General features: G+C 40.2%; 1 protein-coding gene across 1 annotated transcript; it reads left to right on the top strand.

The window, feature by feature from the left end:
- The first annotated feature begins 2,457 nt into the window (after positions 1-2,457).
- On the top strand, positions 2,458-10,692 carry MRPL15 (mitochondrial ribosomal protein L15). The gene is made up of 5 exons (XM_010401169.3): positions 2,458-2,592; positions 3,491-3,648; positions 5,994-6,159; positions 6,629-6,752; positions 7,999-10,692. Exons 1-5 carry the CDS (start codon positions 2,494-2,496, stop codon positions 8,334-8,336), a joined length of 885 nt encoding a protein of 294 aa, XP_010399471.1. The 5' UTR covers positions 2,458-2,493; the 3' UTR covers positions 8,337-10,692.
- Positions 10,693-16,438: the final 5,746 nt, after the last annotated feature.

Here is a 16,438-nt window from a genome sequence, read left to right on the forward strand (position 1 = left end):
CATGTCTATCAAAACGAAATACTTTGTTCTTTGTCTTCTATTCCATACATCTTTGTCAGATATTTACTCCCAGAAAATCAATATGTTCATTGTATTTGCCGGATGGTAACTGGCTGGCATGGATGCTTGTTTGGCAGCTCCAATAGCAGCTGAATGCACACTATACTTCTTTCACATCCTTCCCACTGCTGTGTTCCATATCAAACAGGGACGATTTTTCACAAAGCTTCTGCTCATCAACATCACCAGCATTGGCTGCATAAAATTTATTGGAAAAGCCTTTATGCCAATTGTGTAGCATTGAATACACATCCTCTTTTGCCATGATGTTTTGATACATAGTATTTATACCAGAGCATCCCTGTTGTTACTAAAATTGGATTACTTCACAGGTAACTCTTTTTGATTTGATTTGTCTCTAATTTAGCGTGTGCTCCTGCCTCATGTACTGTGCCCAATTCAAGTCCATTAAGAAAATACATTAAAAAAAAAGTTTATGCATTAAAAGTTCTTCAAAGACTAGGAACTTCACATTATGTCAGGTGCTTATTAAGTATGCTGAACCTGACTCCTGCTCTAGATCATCTTTTTGGGACATGAATAAAATTTTGCTTTCCCTCTCTACTCTGCTATTTACCACGTAAATGTCACTTCCTTAAGGTGAGCTGCTGCTGAACCTCCAGCCTAAGAAGTCAATAGTCTGCTCACAAACAGAACAAGACTTTAATATTTTAGTCAGTAGAGATGGAATGATCTTACTTGAATTCCCAGTTGCTGCTAGCATGGCCCTGGGGGCACTGGATCAATGTGAACTCTGCATGGATTGGGCATGGGGCAGTCTGCTGGTTACAGGCAAGTGTTCAAGAAATTGACCTTCAGGAATCCCGAAGAAATTGCTGAAAACATCTGAGCTGTGAACCTTTCAAAAACTGGTACATTTGCTGTCTCTTCAGAGTGAGATATCTGTCATATGTATGATACTGTTCTATCTGATTTGAAATTTCTGTTTAAAGCAGTGAGAGTTTTAGAAGGCAAAGCATTCTCTAAATTATGTTGTTTCCCCTGCCCTAGAGGCTAAAATGGGCTTTAATAAGATGATTGTCTATACCAGCATCTTGTGTATTGTTACAGTGTAATTTTTCTTAAATTTTTTTTTTTAAGAGAGTAAGAAGCTATACAGATTTCATACTGGAACACACAGATTTCTGCAGCATGATTTTCATTCTACCCCCATTTACCCTCAGGGCTGGCAGAGTTGCTGCCTGATCTCTTCTCCAATCTGAAGCTGACATTCAACATGGAAGAAGGTATTGTCAAACAGAAGTTTCCGGATGGAAAGCAGGGTATTACACCAAGGAGTATCAGCTTTCACAATGGGAACTGGCCTTTCTGCTCTGTAACTCCACAATGGCAGCATCTACAATTCAGTTCTTCACTGCACTTAAGTCTGCACTCTGCACACCCTTCCCACCAGACCACTACACTGATGGAAACTGCTGTATGGTTTTCCAGTAGGTACACATTTAAATTTATAAGACTGAAATAACACATGTGATCAAGTACTGCAGCAGTACTAAGAAAGTCTCGGTCTTGGTCTTGGCTTGGTGATTTTCTCCACAGTGTCTGGTGTGGGGCTGTGTTTTGGGTTTGTGCTGAACACAGTGATGATAACACAGAGATGTTTTCGTTGTTGCTCAGCAGGGCTCACACGCAGCCAAGGCCTTCTCTGCTTTTTGGGCTGCCACGCTGGTGAGGAGGCTGGGGGTGCATGGGAGGGTGGGAGGAGACAGAGCCAGGACAGGTGACCCCAACTAACCAGAGGGATATTCCAGACCAGATGGCATCATGTTCACTATGTAAAGTGGGGAGAAGAAGGAGGAAGGAGGCACATTTGGAGTGATGGCGTTTGTTTTCCCAAATAACCATCACACATGATGGGGCCCTGCTCTACTGGAGATGGCTGCACACCTGCCTGCCCATGGGAAGCAGTGAATTAATTCCTTGTTTTGCTTTGCTTGCGTGCACAGCTTTTGCTTTCCCCATTAATCTGTCTTTATCTCAAGCCACGAGTTTTGTGCTGTTTATCCTTCCAGCTCTCTCCGCGGTCCCACTGGTGGGGGAGAGAGCCTGCGTGAAGCTTGGTTGCTGTCTGGGGTTAAGCCTCGACAGCCTCCGACCGTAATGGGTATTTCCAGTACCGGCACGGGCTGCAGCACCGGCCACTCGGGTTTAGATGCAGCCTGATGGTTTTAAGGACTCGGCTTTGAAACACTTGGCTGAGGTCTCTGTAATAAAACAGCAGGTGCTGGGAAACGAAGCGTAGCGAGAGCCCTTTGCTCAACCATTGGAATTCCGAGCCCCGGCACCATTAAAAGACCGGGCCCGCCCCGCCGGTGGCTGCGCGACACTGCTGGGAAGGCGCGGGAGGTGCGGTTTACGGGGCTGCCGTAAAGCGCCGTGGCCGGGCGCGGGCGCCCTTGAGAGTGAGCGGCCATGAGCGGGAGCGGCGGGAACCGGGCCCTGGAGCTGCTGCGCTCGCTGCCCAGGGTCAGCCTGGCCAACCTGAGGCCCAACCCCGGCTCCAAAAAGCGGGTGAGTGCCTGCAGCCTGCCGGGGGGCCCCTGGTGGCAGGACTGTCTCTAGGCAGCCGGCGCGCCCGGTCCCGGCGTGGTTCGCCCCCAGGGCTGTCGGAAGGACATCACCCTGGCAGGACCAGGAGAGCGACCTGGCCAGAATAGGCGTGGAAAGGCAAAGGAGTGGATGGCACTGCTGTGTGTGTTGGCCCCGTGCTTGCCCTTTGCGTGCTTTGTTGCCGATGTGTGTGGCCATCCCCACAGAGAACTGGCTGATGAGTGGTGCTGGCTGAACCTCAGGTCCATTGGTGGGGCTGGAGGGGAATAGTAAAAGGTTTTTCATTCCACATGTTAATGGGATGGAGTAGTATGTTTGGAAAGGGAAGGTCAGAAGGCTTACGAAGAAAAGGCATGTGATGCCAGCTAGCATTCTTTTTACTGTCTCTTGGAAACAAAACTGTTACCTGTCTCCTTATAAAGTGGTAGAGAAATTAAGACAAGAAACCAGGGAGAAACCCTGGGGGGATTTGGGGGGAATGTTGAACAGGGGGATGAGGTTCAAAGGCTGAAACCGTAGGAACAGAGAAGGGAACAGCAAGCAGCACTCTCCTAAAAGTGCTCAAGACTCCCTAGAGCTACTAAATAGTATAGAATTCAAGTGCAGCTTTGTGTTAGACACGGCCATCCCTGCCACCAAAGGAAGCTGACTTGTCCCCATACTATTTGTGGTGCCAGCCTAAAGCTGTGCTCTGCAAAAACCATTAACTGCTTTTCTGTTTTTCCACTAGAAAAGATGTATAACATATTTTTTCCTCAAGAATCAGCATTTCGCTCAATTGCTTATATCAAAAATCTAATGTTTTATAGATACTTGTCTCTGAAGTAGTCGACTAAATGTATCATTGCTTGTTTTGAAGGAAAGAAGACGTGGCCGTGGAAGATACGGAGGTAGGAAGTGTGGCCGAGGTCACAAAGGAGAAAGACAAAGAGGGAATCGCCCCCGATTAGGCTTTGAGGGTGGTCAAACTCCATTTTACCTGGCCATACCAAAATACGGATTTAATGAGGGACATAGGTAAGTTTCTTCACGTTTACTTGGAAATTAATAATTGTCTGCTTTTCTTGATCCTTCTCCTGAAGCAAGAATCTAATATGCCAGAACAGGCCTAACTGAAAAAAGTTCGGCGTCCCAAATTTCTCTCAGGTTGTTAGCTACTTTACCAGAAGAATCTCCCATTTCTTGTGAGATCATTCTTTTAATTATTTCCTGGTTTGCACATCTGCTTATTTACTCTCTTCATAATCCTTCATGTGTAGCAGGCTACCCTCCTCTTCCAGCTGAGTGAATTTCTCCTCTGAAACTATTCCTTCATTCCTGCTTGTTTTTCCCTCATAACCCAGTGAACTGAGTGGGAACAGTCCCAGTGACAGGAGTGAGGATGTTAGGCATGGAGGTGTAATCCAAAGCCTTGCTTTGTTGTTTCTCCTCACTTTATTCACCAGAAGCTGCCATCCAAACAATTCTGCTTCTCTTCATGGTTGTACCTTTTCAGCACTCTGACACTGTGGTCTTTGTCTATCTGTGCCCCACCTGTTCCACCTAGGATCCTAACAAGCTCTTTAGTACCAAATCTGCTGGATGAGGCATTTAGTCATCTTTCACCATTGTTCTCCTTGGGCATTCTGCCCTGTTTAATACTTTTGTCCTTTTTGCACATTGCACTGGTTTGTGCCATGTCTTTATCCCACCTTTCTAATGTTTAAGGTTATTCTTCTAACATGTCTTTTCTCCAGTCACTGTTCTCACCTGGAGAGATGTATGTCAGCATTTTCCAAATTTCCTTCACTTATATTGATAATTAAAAAATTTGGATTAAATTTTTTTTGTTTGGGGTTTTTTTAAAGCCGGGCTTGTTTCATCAGATAGCATTTGTGTTAGGTGGGTCAGTAACCATTTTGTTGCTTTTAGATGTGGTCTTGAAAACTTCTGTGTCCATACAATGCTGCTACAGGCAGTAGTAACAAAAACCTACACCGAGCAGACAGTTCAAGGATGAAAATACTAATGTGTATTTGTGAATTGTTAGACTTGATTTCATGTTCCATTTCCTGATACCACTGCCTCAATAGCTGAGCACTTTTATATTTCCATTCTTTATGCATGTGGTAGACTTACAGACCTGTCCCAGTTGTTACAGAGTTTTCTCTGAATCTTAATAGTTTGGAAATGTGACTCAAATTCTATTTTCAGGTACTGTTATTTCCTCTTGATTGCTTAAATTATTATAAGAGTAAACAAGAAGCAGTTTCAATAGCTGAAAGCAGTGTAGATCCACAGTCCTGCAAAGGAAATGCTCTAGAATGCAGACACTCAGCATCTTATGTTAATAGTGGTCACAAGTTCATAAATATCCAACAGAAAAAAATCCAGCCTCCTGCAGTGACAAGAAATTATTAGGATCTTGCTGTTTTTGACAACGTCTGACAGCATATGAAAACAAAAAGAGTGCTCTGTAGTTTCAATGTTAGTGTAGTTTAAGTGTCAGGCTACTGTAAATGTTTCTGTGGTGACCACTGTAAGTGCCCTCGAGTGACGCTGTTGGGGCAGGGGGGAGCACACCAAGCAATGTCTCTGCCTGTTTACCTTCACCTCACTCCTCCTCCTGCCTCCACTTCTTGAACTTTTTCTCTGTAGGGAACTATCTGACAGCACAAATTCTGTAAGTGGCTTGCCAGTGACAGCGATCAGCTGCTTCCCAATTTTTCAGTTGCTGCTCAGAGACTTCTGATAGCAGCCATCAAATGGATTGTAGGAGAAAGTTTTGAGCATCAGCATTGATGGTGTGCATAGACAGGAATAGTCTCTGGTATTAGAAAACTGTGCTAAGGATTGGTTTGTACAGTAAAGTTAGAACTTCAGAAAACACAAAAGTAGGTTCTGCTGAAGCCAATGGCTGTTGACAAGAGATTCCAGCTCCCTTTGGGGATGTGGGTTAATGCATATTTTCTCAATATTTCTCTTCCTTGATGGTGTTTTGAGGGAGATTCCTTTCAATACTTCTGAGAGGTCAGGTACAGTGGTAATGGATCAGAAAATGTTGTTGGATGTAAGCTGTGCAGGAGCAAGTACAGAGTTTGTCTGATAGTCTTTGACTAAGTTTGTATGGGAGGAGATGTTTGGTTTTTTGACTGTCTATCAGTGAAGCCCCCAAGCTGGCTTCACTTGGAAGGTGGTAGTTATTTACAATCTTGTTGGTTTGCCAAGAAATGCTGACACTGTAGTGTCTTAGTATTTTTTTAGTTTAGGAGTAGGTAAAAACCAGAATATCTCAATTGACCAGTTGCTATTAAAGCTTCAATTTTGTACATTTCTCATTGTTTTGTTTGAGGTGTTTGGTTTTTTTGTCTTTCTCTCCCCAGCTTCAGACGTCAGTACCAACCTCTGAGTCTTCAGAGGCTGCAGTACCTGATTGATTTGGGCAGAGTTGACCCCACACAGCCGATTGACTTAACTCAGCTCATTAACGCCAGAGGTGTGACAGTGCAGCCTCTCAAGAGGGATTACGGTGTCCAGCTGGTGGAGGAGGTATGCAGACAGCACACTTAGTACTTCAGGCTTTCAGATTGTCATTCCCGCAGTTCGGAAGCATCTTTGATTCTCCAGATCAGTTTGCTGTGAAATTTTTGTGGATCATAAATCCACTAGAGGGCACTGTGTGTCAGCAAAAAAAGAAACAACTCAGGAGGATGTTTTCATACCTGAGGGGCTGCAAAAATGAGAGTTAAGGAGCACATAACAAAAGGCTGAAGAAGTATTTTACAACAGAAAGCTAAAATGTAGTGAAAGAAATGTATGAATATTTTGGAAATGGAAAGGTTTTTTTAATTCAACCCAAGTGACTGAAGGCAGTTTGGTTACCTATCTTGGTGCAGGGAACAGACAATTTATATTATTTTGCAAGATTTAATGTTCCTTACAAGTTTTCAGAGAAGAATAAATGTATATCTTAAAATACTCACTTTAATGTTATTGTAATATGTGTTGAAATTTACAGGGTGCTGATATTTTTGCAGCAAAAGTAAATATTGAAGTGCAGAGGGCATCTGAATTAGCAATTGCAGCCATAGAAAAAAATGGAGGTGTAGTAACAACGTCATTCTATGACCCAAGGAGCTTGGGTAAGAACTTCTTTTAATTTCTGCCTTTTTTTTTTTAATGTGCCAAAATTAAATGATCCAAATCAAAGTTTCAAACACATTTCTTAGTAGAAAGTCATCAACTTATAAAAGCTTCAAAACCAATTACGTGTATATTTACAGAGTCATAGAATACTTTGGGTTGGGAGGGACCTTAAAGATCATCTTATTCCAGCCCCCAATGATGAATGATAATGCATCCTCAGTTTTGGCTTTTTTCAACCATTCACCTGTTTAGTCCTTCCAGCGTCAGTAGTTGTATACCAATCAACCAGTTAAGGAAATCTGAATAGCTTTGTAAATAGAGGACCTAAAAATAGTGTTTAGCTGAATTTTTGTCTTCTGTTTCCCATGTTTAATAGCACTAAGAAAACTCAGGAAAAAATAGATTTAAAAAATACTGTGGGTGTTTATATTTTTAATTTAAAATGCTTTTCCACTTAAAGTGAGGAAGTAAGTTACAGAAGCTCAGAATCATTCCAGTTAAAATGGCTATTGTTTTCAGAACTTTCACTGAAGAATGAGGCTTTGCTTTGCTTGAGGCTGCATCCTGCCTAGCATTCATTCATGCAGTTTTTATTGACAATAATGCAGCTTTCATGTGTGAATGAGGCTGAGAAGAAGAGGAATAGATGTTTTTAGTGTGCAAAATATGCTACCCTGGAGTGATACAAGGGATTTTTTTCATTCCAGAAAATAATAAAAATAATAAAGTTTTAAGATTCTGGAATTTAATTTGCCAAAATCAGTAAAATTTGAGGAAGAGATGATAGTCCCACAAAGGACTAAGTAGGTACATGTGCCATTGATACTTCAATTAAAATACTTATAGAAACACTAAATTTGGCACTTGTTGGTACACTGTGTAAATAGCCATGCAAGTGCTTTGCTTCAAACTTGGAAATAGACCTTTAAATAAATGGCAGCATCTAGCTTAGTTATGGTTATCTTTACCAAGCAGGTGTTCTAAATGTATTACAAGTATCAACTCCTCTAGACTGATGCTGTAAATACCAGTTAAAGCAGAGTTGGTTGTTTGGTTAAGTGAAACTTGCAAACCACTATCTCATTCTGAACAAGGATATTCTTGAGATTTGATTTTTTTGTTTGGTACTTTTTGATATGAATGTAGTACTTAATTTAGTAGAAAATAAGAAGGTGTCATTTAATATTTTTAAATCTGTATTATGAGGTGCAGTCACTAATTTTCTCTCATGTTTGCCCACAGAAATTTTATGCAAGCCAGTAGTATTTTTCCTTCGTGGCAAACCTATCCCAAAGCGAATGCTCCCACCTGAAGACCTCGTCCGGTACTACACAGATCCCAGGAATCGGGGGTACCTGGCAGATCCTTCTAAGGTTGCAGAAGCCAGGCTGGAACTTGCCAAGAAATATGGCTATGTTTTACCAGACATAACTAAAGATGAACTCTTTAAGATGTTGAGTGCACGCAAGGATCCCAGACAGATATTTTTTGGTCTTGCTCCAGGATGGATTGTAAACCTGGCAGACAAGAAAATTCTAAAACCGACTGATGAGAGTCTGTTGAAATACTATAGCTCATGAATTCAGGACTGGAGACAACTGCAGGTGTACAGGAAACACCTGGGTATGAAATAATGGATAGAAGTGGTGTGTGTTTGTTTGTTTTTAAGACTCCTATTATATTAGACAAAACATAAATTTTTCTTCATGTAATCTTCTGGTGTAGCTCTCAACTTTTTTATTGTCATAATAGAGTGTATCAAAAGTCTTAACATTTGAAAACTATGTGGAGTCTGACATAAAGTGTGCGTTTGGGCACTTTCTCTTCCAATGGTTTGCCAGTTACTGTTTCAGACAAAAGGTTTTGGTGTTGCATTTATTTTTAGAGGATAATTCCAAAGAGTTATTTGACCTAATAATTAGTTTATATTCACCCCCCCCCCAATTTAAAATCAGAAACATGACTGTACAAAACTAAAATTAGTTTTAGAGTCATATTGCATAAAATTATAAGTTCTAGCAAATGTGTATTGATTAGCTGTAAGAGGTATTTTTGGTTGGGGAAAAATAAAAATAACCAAAAATTACAAAGTACAAAAGATTTCATTAACTTCTCAAATTCCATAGCCATGTCTTGGGTTTTTCCATTGCCATTAATAGCACCAGAGCCTGATAGGTCTTGATTTTTGATCTTACTTCTTCATACGCAATTGAGAAAGACAGGGTGTGCAGTTTAAAATAACTTTCTATGTAAATTTGGAGGGGAGGGGGGAAGATAGCTGTCTTAATTCAATGACTTCTATTATTCAAACATAATTTAAAACTTGTCCTGACACAAATGTAATCTCATTAATAAAATTGCATAGCAGGATCCAGAGTCAGTGAAGGACAGATTATGAAGGATGGGGATGTGATGGGTGAAGTACACAGTTAAGATTCAGTTTTCAGCTTGATCAGAGGTTGCATGTGTGACAGTGGACAAATGAATTTAAATGTTGTGAAAAGTTATGAACAAATTGTGTTTATAGGAAACAGCATTTTAATCACATCAACTTGATTAAGTCTTGAAAAATATTTTCCAACAAAGGTTTCTTTTGTCAGTCTCTCCAGAGTGCTGCATTATTAGTATTCAAGAGTATTCTAGGTTTTGTGTGGAAGCTTAGGATTGGACATTTGGGACAATGAGCCAGACACTAAAGAAGGATGAGGGGGGAGACCAAGATAATGTATCAGAACGTGCTCTGACTGCTCAGAAGTTAATGAGCTGCTTCATCATTTCATGGTTTAATTGAAGCTGAATTTGGTTTTAAAATAGTCATAATTTGATTATAAGAATGCAGGAAGCAGTCCAGGCGACCAGAACACGAGAAGTCATCTTGTTTTCCAATTTTCATGTGCCTTTGGAAATGCTACTTAGAGTTTGCTGTAGCTGCCAAACCGTCCTCTGTGTGCTAGACTCCTCTTTCTCCCGTATGACATCTGTATTTTGCTGGTATACCTCAATGGGGGAGGATTTAAGAAAAATCTTACTTTTCTTTCATATAATAAAAAGCAGCAGATGAATTTTCGTTGATGTTTGTCAACCAACCCAGATTTTTCCTTTGCTCAACAACCTGCCTTATCAATTAACATGAGCATCTGTAATCACAGAAAAAAATAAAACAAGTTTTCTCACTCTGATTAAATAATCTGAAATCAAGAGATTAAGAATAGAAAGTCATTAAATTTTGACAATTTACTCTTCACCTTCTATTGTTCCTTGTTAATGTGTGTTAAATGCTATCAGTAATGGTCATTCTCCCAGCTTGGAGTTTAAGTATAGGTGAAACATAGCAAAACAACAGCAATATAAAATTGGACTATGAATAGCAGGAATTTTGTTTTAGTGGCATTAACATTCATATTTTATAAGGTGCCCAACACTTTTTTGGCACGTTAAGAATAATGCTGTATGCCAAAAAAAGTACAGTTGGTGTTAACTTGAATGTGAAGTAAATAACTTTCTCACTTTAGATGTATCCTGTTCTGCATCCTGATGATTGTTGGTTTGGAACCTTAAATGACAAGCAGTACTTTTTTCTTTTTCTTTTTTTTTCAAGTTTTTGTTATTACAATGACTTTACAATAACAATATTACTACTGCCTCCATTTGGGAAGGAGTTGGAGAGGGGGAAGAGTATTTATTGCCTTCCCTTATTTGTGCCATAATGTTTCTGTTTTTATGAATCAATTCACAATTGTATTTTGTGGAGGTGGTGGTACTCAACAGGAAAGCTACTTAACTGGAAGTGAAGAAGGAAGTTAGTCATATTAGTGAAGACCAGAAGACAAAAGTGTTTATGTATCATTGTGTATTTTGGGGAGGAGAAGACGGGGGAAGGCAAGTTTGTTTCCATTTCTGCTCTTTGTATTAAAATGAACAAATTGCTTTCAGCAATTTTTTTTCTAAATCAACTTCTTTGATACACACACGCGTGCACGCGCTGGTTTCTGTAGGTTTCTAAATGGTTTTCAGGTGAAAGGGTAACTTGGATAAAATGATAACAGTGAAAGAAAGAATGAAAACAGGAAACAGATGTCTGGTGACGTCGAGGGATTGGATAGCACTTATTCAGTGAACGGTGTCTTAGTCACAAGGCAGCTGTATCCTGGCTCTGATACTACAACGGTACAAATACCTTGGAGCCAAAACAGCCACGTTCCACAAAATCCGGTCATTCTACTTTATAAAGGTGATCTTTTATCATCTTATAATTGGAGAGGGCAAAAAAGGGCTATGCATTCCTTTATTTAAAATATGCAATGCTTGTCTTTTTTTCTCACTTCTGTTAACAGTAGCCAGTATTTTATATCAGTTGTTTGAATTTTTATTTACTAGTGCAAAAAGTCACAAGGCTATAGAGGATTTCCTGTTCACTTTATCTCATCAGGAACACAGGTCTCCTAGCAACCAAATACAGAATTATCAAAAGCACCAGTAAGTTATTGACAAGGTTTCTAATAAACCCATAATAAACAATGTCCCAAAGGACTGTTGTTTATATGTCAGACTTCCTGGTGCAAGACTAAGTCTGTGCTGGCATCTAAGGCCATTCTCCTTTCTTAGGTATATGGATGATGTTTTCATGTTCATAAGATAAAGGATTGCCTTGGATATCCTGTTTTGATACAGGTTTTTCATGTGCAACAATGTGTGACACAGCAAGAAGCGCCCAATCTGCTGTAGCTGGAAAAGCATTATCAGGTAGCTGAGGAAAAGGAACTTACATTTGTGTCACAAAATACTGAAAGCCATGTCCATTTTTATCAGCAACATCATACTTCTGAATGATTACTTGATAAAACTGATTACAGATGTGAGACTGCAATCAATATAAAGGCCTGTAAACAAGTACATACTTTGTTGTTTCATACTGTGATAATTAGAAATCACCTATTTCTTAGGAACAGACTCTACTGACTGCAGCCAGTCCATGCTATACTTACAGGTAGCTGGCTGCAGACTCAAAATGCAGTGAATTAAAATTCCCTTTTGCTCATATGTATGACAGTGATAACCTGGCTTCATTATAGTTCATATGGAATTTGTGTTTAACAGTCTAAAGTTGACTGTACAATCCACTGATTTCCAAAAACGAATAAATTAATGAATCACTGGCCCCGATCTGAATCTTCTCTGGCACTGTGCCAGCATTGTTTTGACATAGAAGCATAATTGATGTTAGTCCTCCAGGAAGTCATATAAAAGTGATCAATTACGAAGATAGCTTCCCATTGCTATTTTATTATTTTCTACCATTATTTCTATTTTATTTTCTATATTAAAACCTTAAATGCTAATGCAAAACTAATTTTGCACTGTTTAACACTCCCAAGTTCTGTAAGTAATTTGAAATTGTTGCACAAGTCCCATATTTTAAATATTTAAGTGTTATATTTACATATATCTAAAATAAGAAAGATATTCTGTATATCCAAAATGTCCAGTTTAATATTCTATATGCAGCTTTGTGTTTTAAAATTTTCTGAAAAGGTGATCAGACAGGAATAGTTTTATATAACTCACAATTAATGTTCTGGTTTAATCTATGAAAAGAGAGGTCCAAGTGTGACAGGATTCTTGCCCATTAGAGCACAATTATGAACTTTTTTAAGCTCCTTTATCTCCTGCCCAGGTGGCTCATCTTGGTCTTTTGTAGCTGAAATATATGGCATTGTCTAAAGAAGTATGGTTTCTCAGTGGAAGCAAGCTACCCTCAGATCTGTTCTGTTCTCCTGTGCTTAATATCCCCTCTGATGCACATGCGTCTTCCCAAGGTCTCTTCTCACCTTTCCCGTTGTAGTGGTGGGAACTACAGGGCTCAATCATTCTCACAGTGTCATCCTGTCTGGCCCACTCTGAGTTTGAAAATCTGGTTGTTTTATGTGCCTCTGGAGCAGGAAAAGTGTTGATCATTCCTGCATCTGTTTATAGGGGGGGGTGGGGGGGGGGTTGGCTTGAGTTTCCTGGACTGGTGTTGGCTTTTGTTGTTAAAAATGTCAACAGCAATGTTGTTTACTTGTTAACCTTGTAGATTCCAAGCCACATGCCAAGCAACTTGGAGGGCCCTTTGAGCAATGGGCTTGGATTTGGTGTTTATCAGTCAATGAACACTCCTAGAAGAGTGCCTGTGCACTTAAATCAGAATTGCATATGCTAGATATCAATGTGAAAGGATAGGAAATTTTACATTCCATGCACCAATGCCCAAATCTGTCTCTCCTTGCACTTTTCTCCAGCCTCTGTAAGATTCATTCTGTGTCATGGTGGGATTGTCCTGTCTGAGCTTTAGTCTATAAATATGGGCTGATGAATTCCTATTTAGCCAGAAAATCTGCCATTTATTATTCCTTGGACAGGTAATGATAGATTAATGTATACTTAGCCTGAAAATCTGCCATTTATTATTCCTTGGGTAGGTAATGATAGCTAGAAGTTTGTAGACATAGAGCAGCCTATGAAAAGTAAGCTGATGTGTAAATTTATAGTAAACTAGTTCTCTAGGGGTTTTTTCTGATGCTGTTGTAGTTTGCTCCCAGTGTGGAGTACCTTAAATTAAGAAAATAAATTCACTTGGTATCTGACAAGAGAGATGCATTTTTACTTGAACATAGCTGTGGTTCAGTGCTTCAAAAATTGAATCCAAGTTCCCTGTAAAGTTAATATAGTGAGGTATTGTGTTAATTTCAAAATTAATGCAAGTCTAAATTTTTATTGCTCACATGTAGACAAAACTTCAAGCTCCTCTCATAGGAGTTTCACTCCCTTTGTAGTAATGTGATCGATAGAGTCAGTACCTAGAGCCTAGAGAATTGCCATTCAGCCTGGAGCAGACATCTGAGCAATTCAGTGACACTCCAGACTCCACTGACTGACAGGAGCTGTAACACAGCACTCTTGTATGCACCCAAAACTTCAGCATCTGGAGCTGAATCCCACTCTTTGTTTTCAGTGACGGTTTTCAGAAGTTCTCCTCAGGATCACCAGTGTGGATTGCTTAGCTCACCATTGGGAACTTGTGAGGCTTGATGTACTAGGTTGTATCTGTCTTTGAAAATAAGCATTCTTTTTTAATCATTTAGTGAAAAAAGCAACCTAGAGGATATATTGGTGCCACAAGAGGTGATATGCTGGCAATCAGTGTTATTTTAAAACTATTGGAGACAGCAGCTTCTCCAGGATACAGAAATTGGTGACATCCCCACCTGGCAGCCTCTGACTTTCAAGGTGGATGACTCCCAGTTGCCAGCCCTGCACTAATATTTCAACTCAAATTTGCTGGCCTGCCTTCTTTGACCCTTGTGTAATATGTGCTGATGTTTGTGCTAGTTCTAATCTATATGTTTACTCTATAAGCAAAGCACAGAAATTAAATTTGCCTCCATTTGCAAAATAAAAAATGAGAGAGCAGGGTGGTGCCTCCCTTGAGGGGTCTGCTTCAGCAAGTGGTGCTTGTAATGGCTAGAGAAGGTGACTGAGATGCTTAAACACAGATGTCTCACTGCTATCTGAGAAGATGCATCCAGTGTGTCTCACAGGGTACCCCTACAGCTACTCTGACAGCTTGTGATGTTTGCATAAAACACAGATTTGGTACTGATGTGCTTGTCTTTTGTGCGCAGTCATTTATCCCCTCTTTTTCTTTTCTCATTTTTTCTTCTTTTTTTTCTTGGCAAGGCCATCACACTTATTACAGCAGGCAGTCTGAGTATGGGCCATGTACGAGGCTTGAGATTGTTCCAGACAAAATATTATTCTACTGTTTTTATGTTGGACTTGGCTGATGTGACGTTGCTGCCATCCTGACTTCTAGGTAAAATGTCTGGGCTAATTGTGACTTTGTTGTTGGGTTTTGTTGTTATTGTTGTTTTTGGAAGGCTCCAGCCCTTCCAAGTTCATCATTAAAGACTGGTGTTTGCTGTGGGATGATCATGAAATGAATTACCATAGTGAGGATGTGATTGTGTAGTAAAATTCTACCTGGCTCAGTTTTCTGCATTCATTCGTATGTCTCTGAGGGGGTTGAAGCACTGGGGTGCTCTGATTTTGTCTTTGATGTGGGAAAGCTTATCTGTCCATTAAGAAAACCTAAGAAGAGAATGGAAGGCAAAAAGCTCTCAAGTAATTTTTGCTGCCTCTTCTGAGAACTGCATGTATTCCACTGCATGTTTTCCCAATTTCGGTAGTTCTTGGCTGAGCTCAGTGACTTTGCGTACGACATATTAGGAAACTGCAATGGCAGCAGACCACCATGGGCACTGACACACAGCTGTGGTACCATAGCTGGCTGGGGCAAAAGAAAAGATAATTTTGGAGACTTGGGAACATGAGAATCGAGGTATGAAACTCTGCCTGAAGAGATTCCAAAGTCAGAAACATATGTGTATACTTCAACACCACTGAAACTCTGCTGCATGTTTAATTACTTTTTGGTTTTGCTGACTATACTGTTATGAACTGTAAGTATTCAAGAAATTATTTAAAGAATACATTTTAGGCTTTCCTTGTTGTCCTTAGAGTTTTCAGCTCTGCAGGGATCTTGTTTCCAAGCATTGTTCCTGTATCCAGCAAGACTAGAAGCAAATTTAAGAAGTGGGAGCCAGCATTTTCATATGATGGCATTATTCCAGGAACTGGTGCTGTAGGATAAACAGTAAATACTGTGAGGCTTGCAAAACACTTACTCATTCACTACTTATACCCTGCTGATATTTTCATTGTTAGAGAGCATAATTTCTCTGCTGTCTCTGCAGCTGACATCCAGTTACATCTCCTCAGCATGAAAGAAATCTGTCATTGTTTCCAGCGTCCAAACCTGAGGGTAACAAATACGATATTACCAGGCAGACAAGCAACCCGCACAAACGTCCTTCTCCATCTGCTGCTCTCCCCCAATTAACGAGACTGCTATGGCTGTTTGTAGAGCTGAGAGTTGCATCTGCTTGGTGGGGACAGGGAGAAGGTCCGGTGTCCTCCTGGTAGAGGCAAGGCTGACACCTAGTGACCAGACGCATTTATTCCTATGGGAATTCCCTGTGTTCTGGTTCAGTCACGATTCACTCTTTTCTAGGTCTGGAAGGTTTAAACTTCAGAGTGAATAGTCAGTTTATTTCATCATCGTTTTTGGCCTTTGTTTTCATTGTTTCTAGTTCTATCTTCTCCTCTGAAGATGGAGTTCAGCTACCTTGCAGGCTTGTTCACGGCTGATGTTGTAGAGGATTTTGTGTGTAGTCTCTTGGGAGTTGTTCATGCCAGCTGCACTGAGCAGACCAAGGTGGCTGATTGCAATCAACACTAAGTTCAGAACATCATGCTTTTTTGGCTTTTCCTTTATAAAATCATGGCCAACTGCAGTATTTGTATCATTTTTGCTTATTCTATATTGAAGAATCCAAAATCAAATGTAGTGGGAAATTCTCTGAGTTGCAGAATATCCTTCCTACAGATGTCTGCTGACCAGAGGTGACATCTTACAATTAAGCTGCCACCTGGAGAGCACTACCTGTTCCATCATCATTGCAGATCCTGCTGGAAGCGTTCTGAGTTCTGGGCCTTAGCAAACTGCATATTAAAGAGGAAGAGTAAAACCTAGCTAAAAGACTCTTCCAGAATGCTTCTGACTTTTCTTTGGTTACATAGATTA

The sequence above is a fragment of the Corvus cornix genome, chromosome 2 (genome assembly GCF_000738735.6).
Source record: "Corvus cornix cornix isolate S_Up_H32 chromosome 2, ASM73873v5, whole genome shotgun sequence".
Taxonomy (NCBI): Eukaryota; Metazoa; Chordata; class Aves; order Passeriformes; family Corvidae; genus Corvus; species Corvus cornix.

What these genes read in the sequence shown, in the direction of transcription:
- MRPL15 (XM_010401169.3), top strand. Translation starts at nt 2,494, where the DNA reads ATGAGCGGGAGCGGCGGGAACCGGGCCCTGGAGCTGCTGCGCTCGCTG. An exon ending in ACCCCGGCTCCAAAAAGCGG is followed by an intron (nt 2,593 to 3,490) that starts GTGAGTGCCTGC and finishes CTTGTTTTGAAG; the next exon opens with GAAAGAAGACGTGGCCGTGG. An exon ending in CTATGACCCAAGGAGCTTGG is followed by an intron (nt 6,753 to 7,998) that starts GTAAGAACTTCT and finishes GTTTGCCCACAG; the next exon opens with AAATTTTATGCAAGCCAGTA.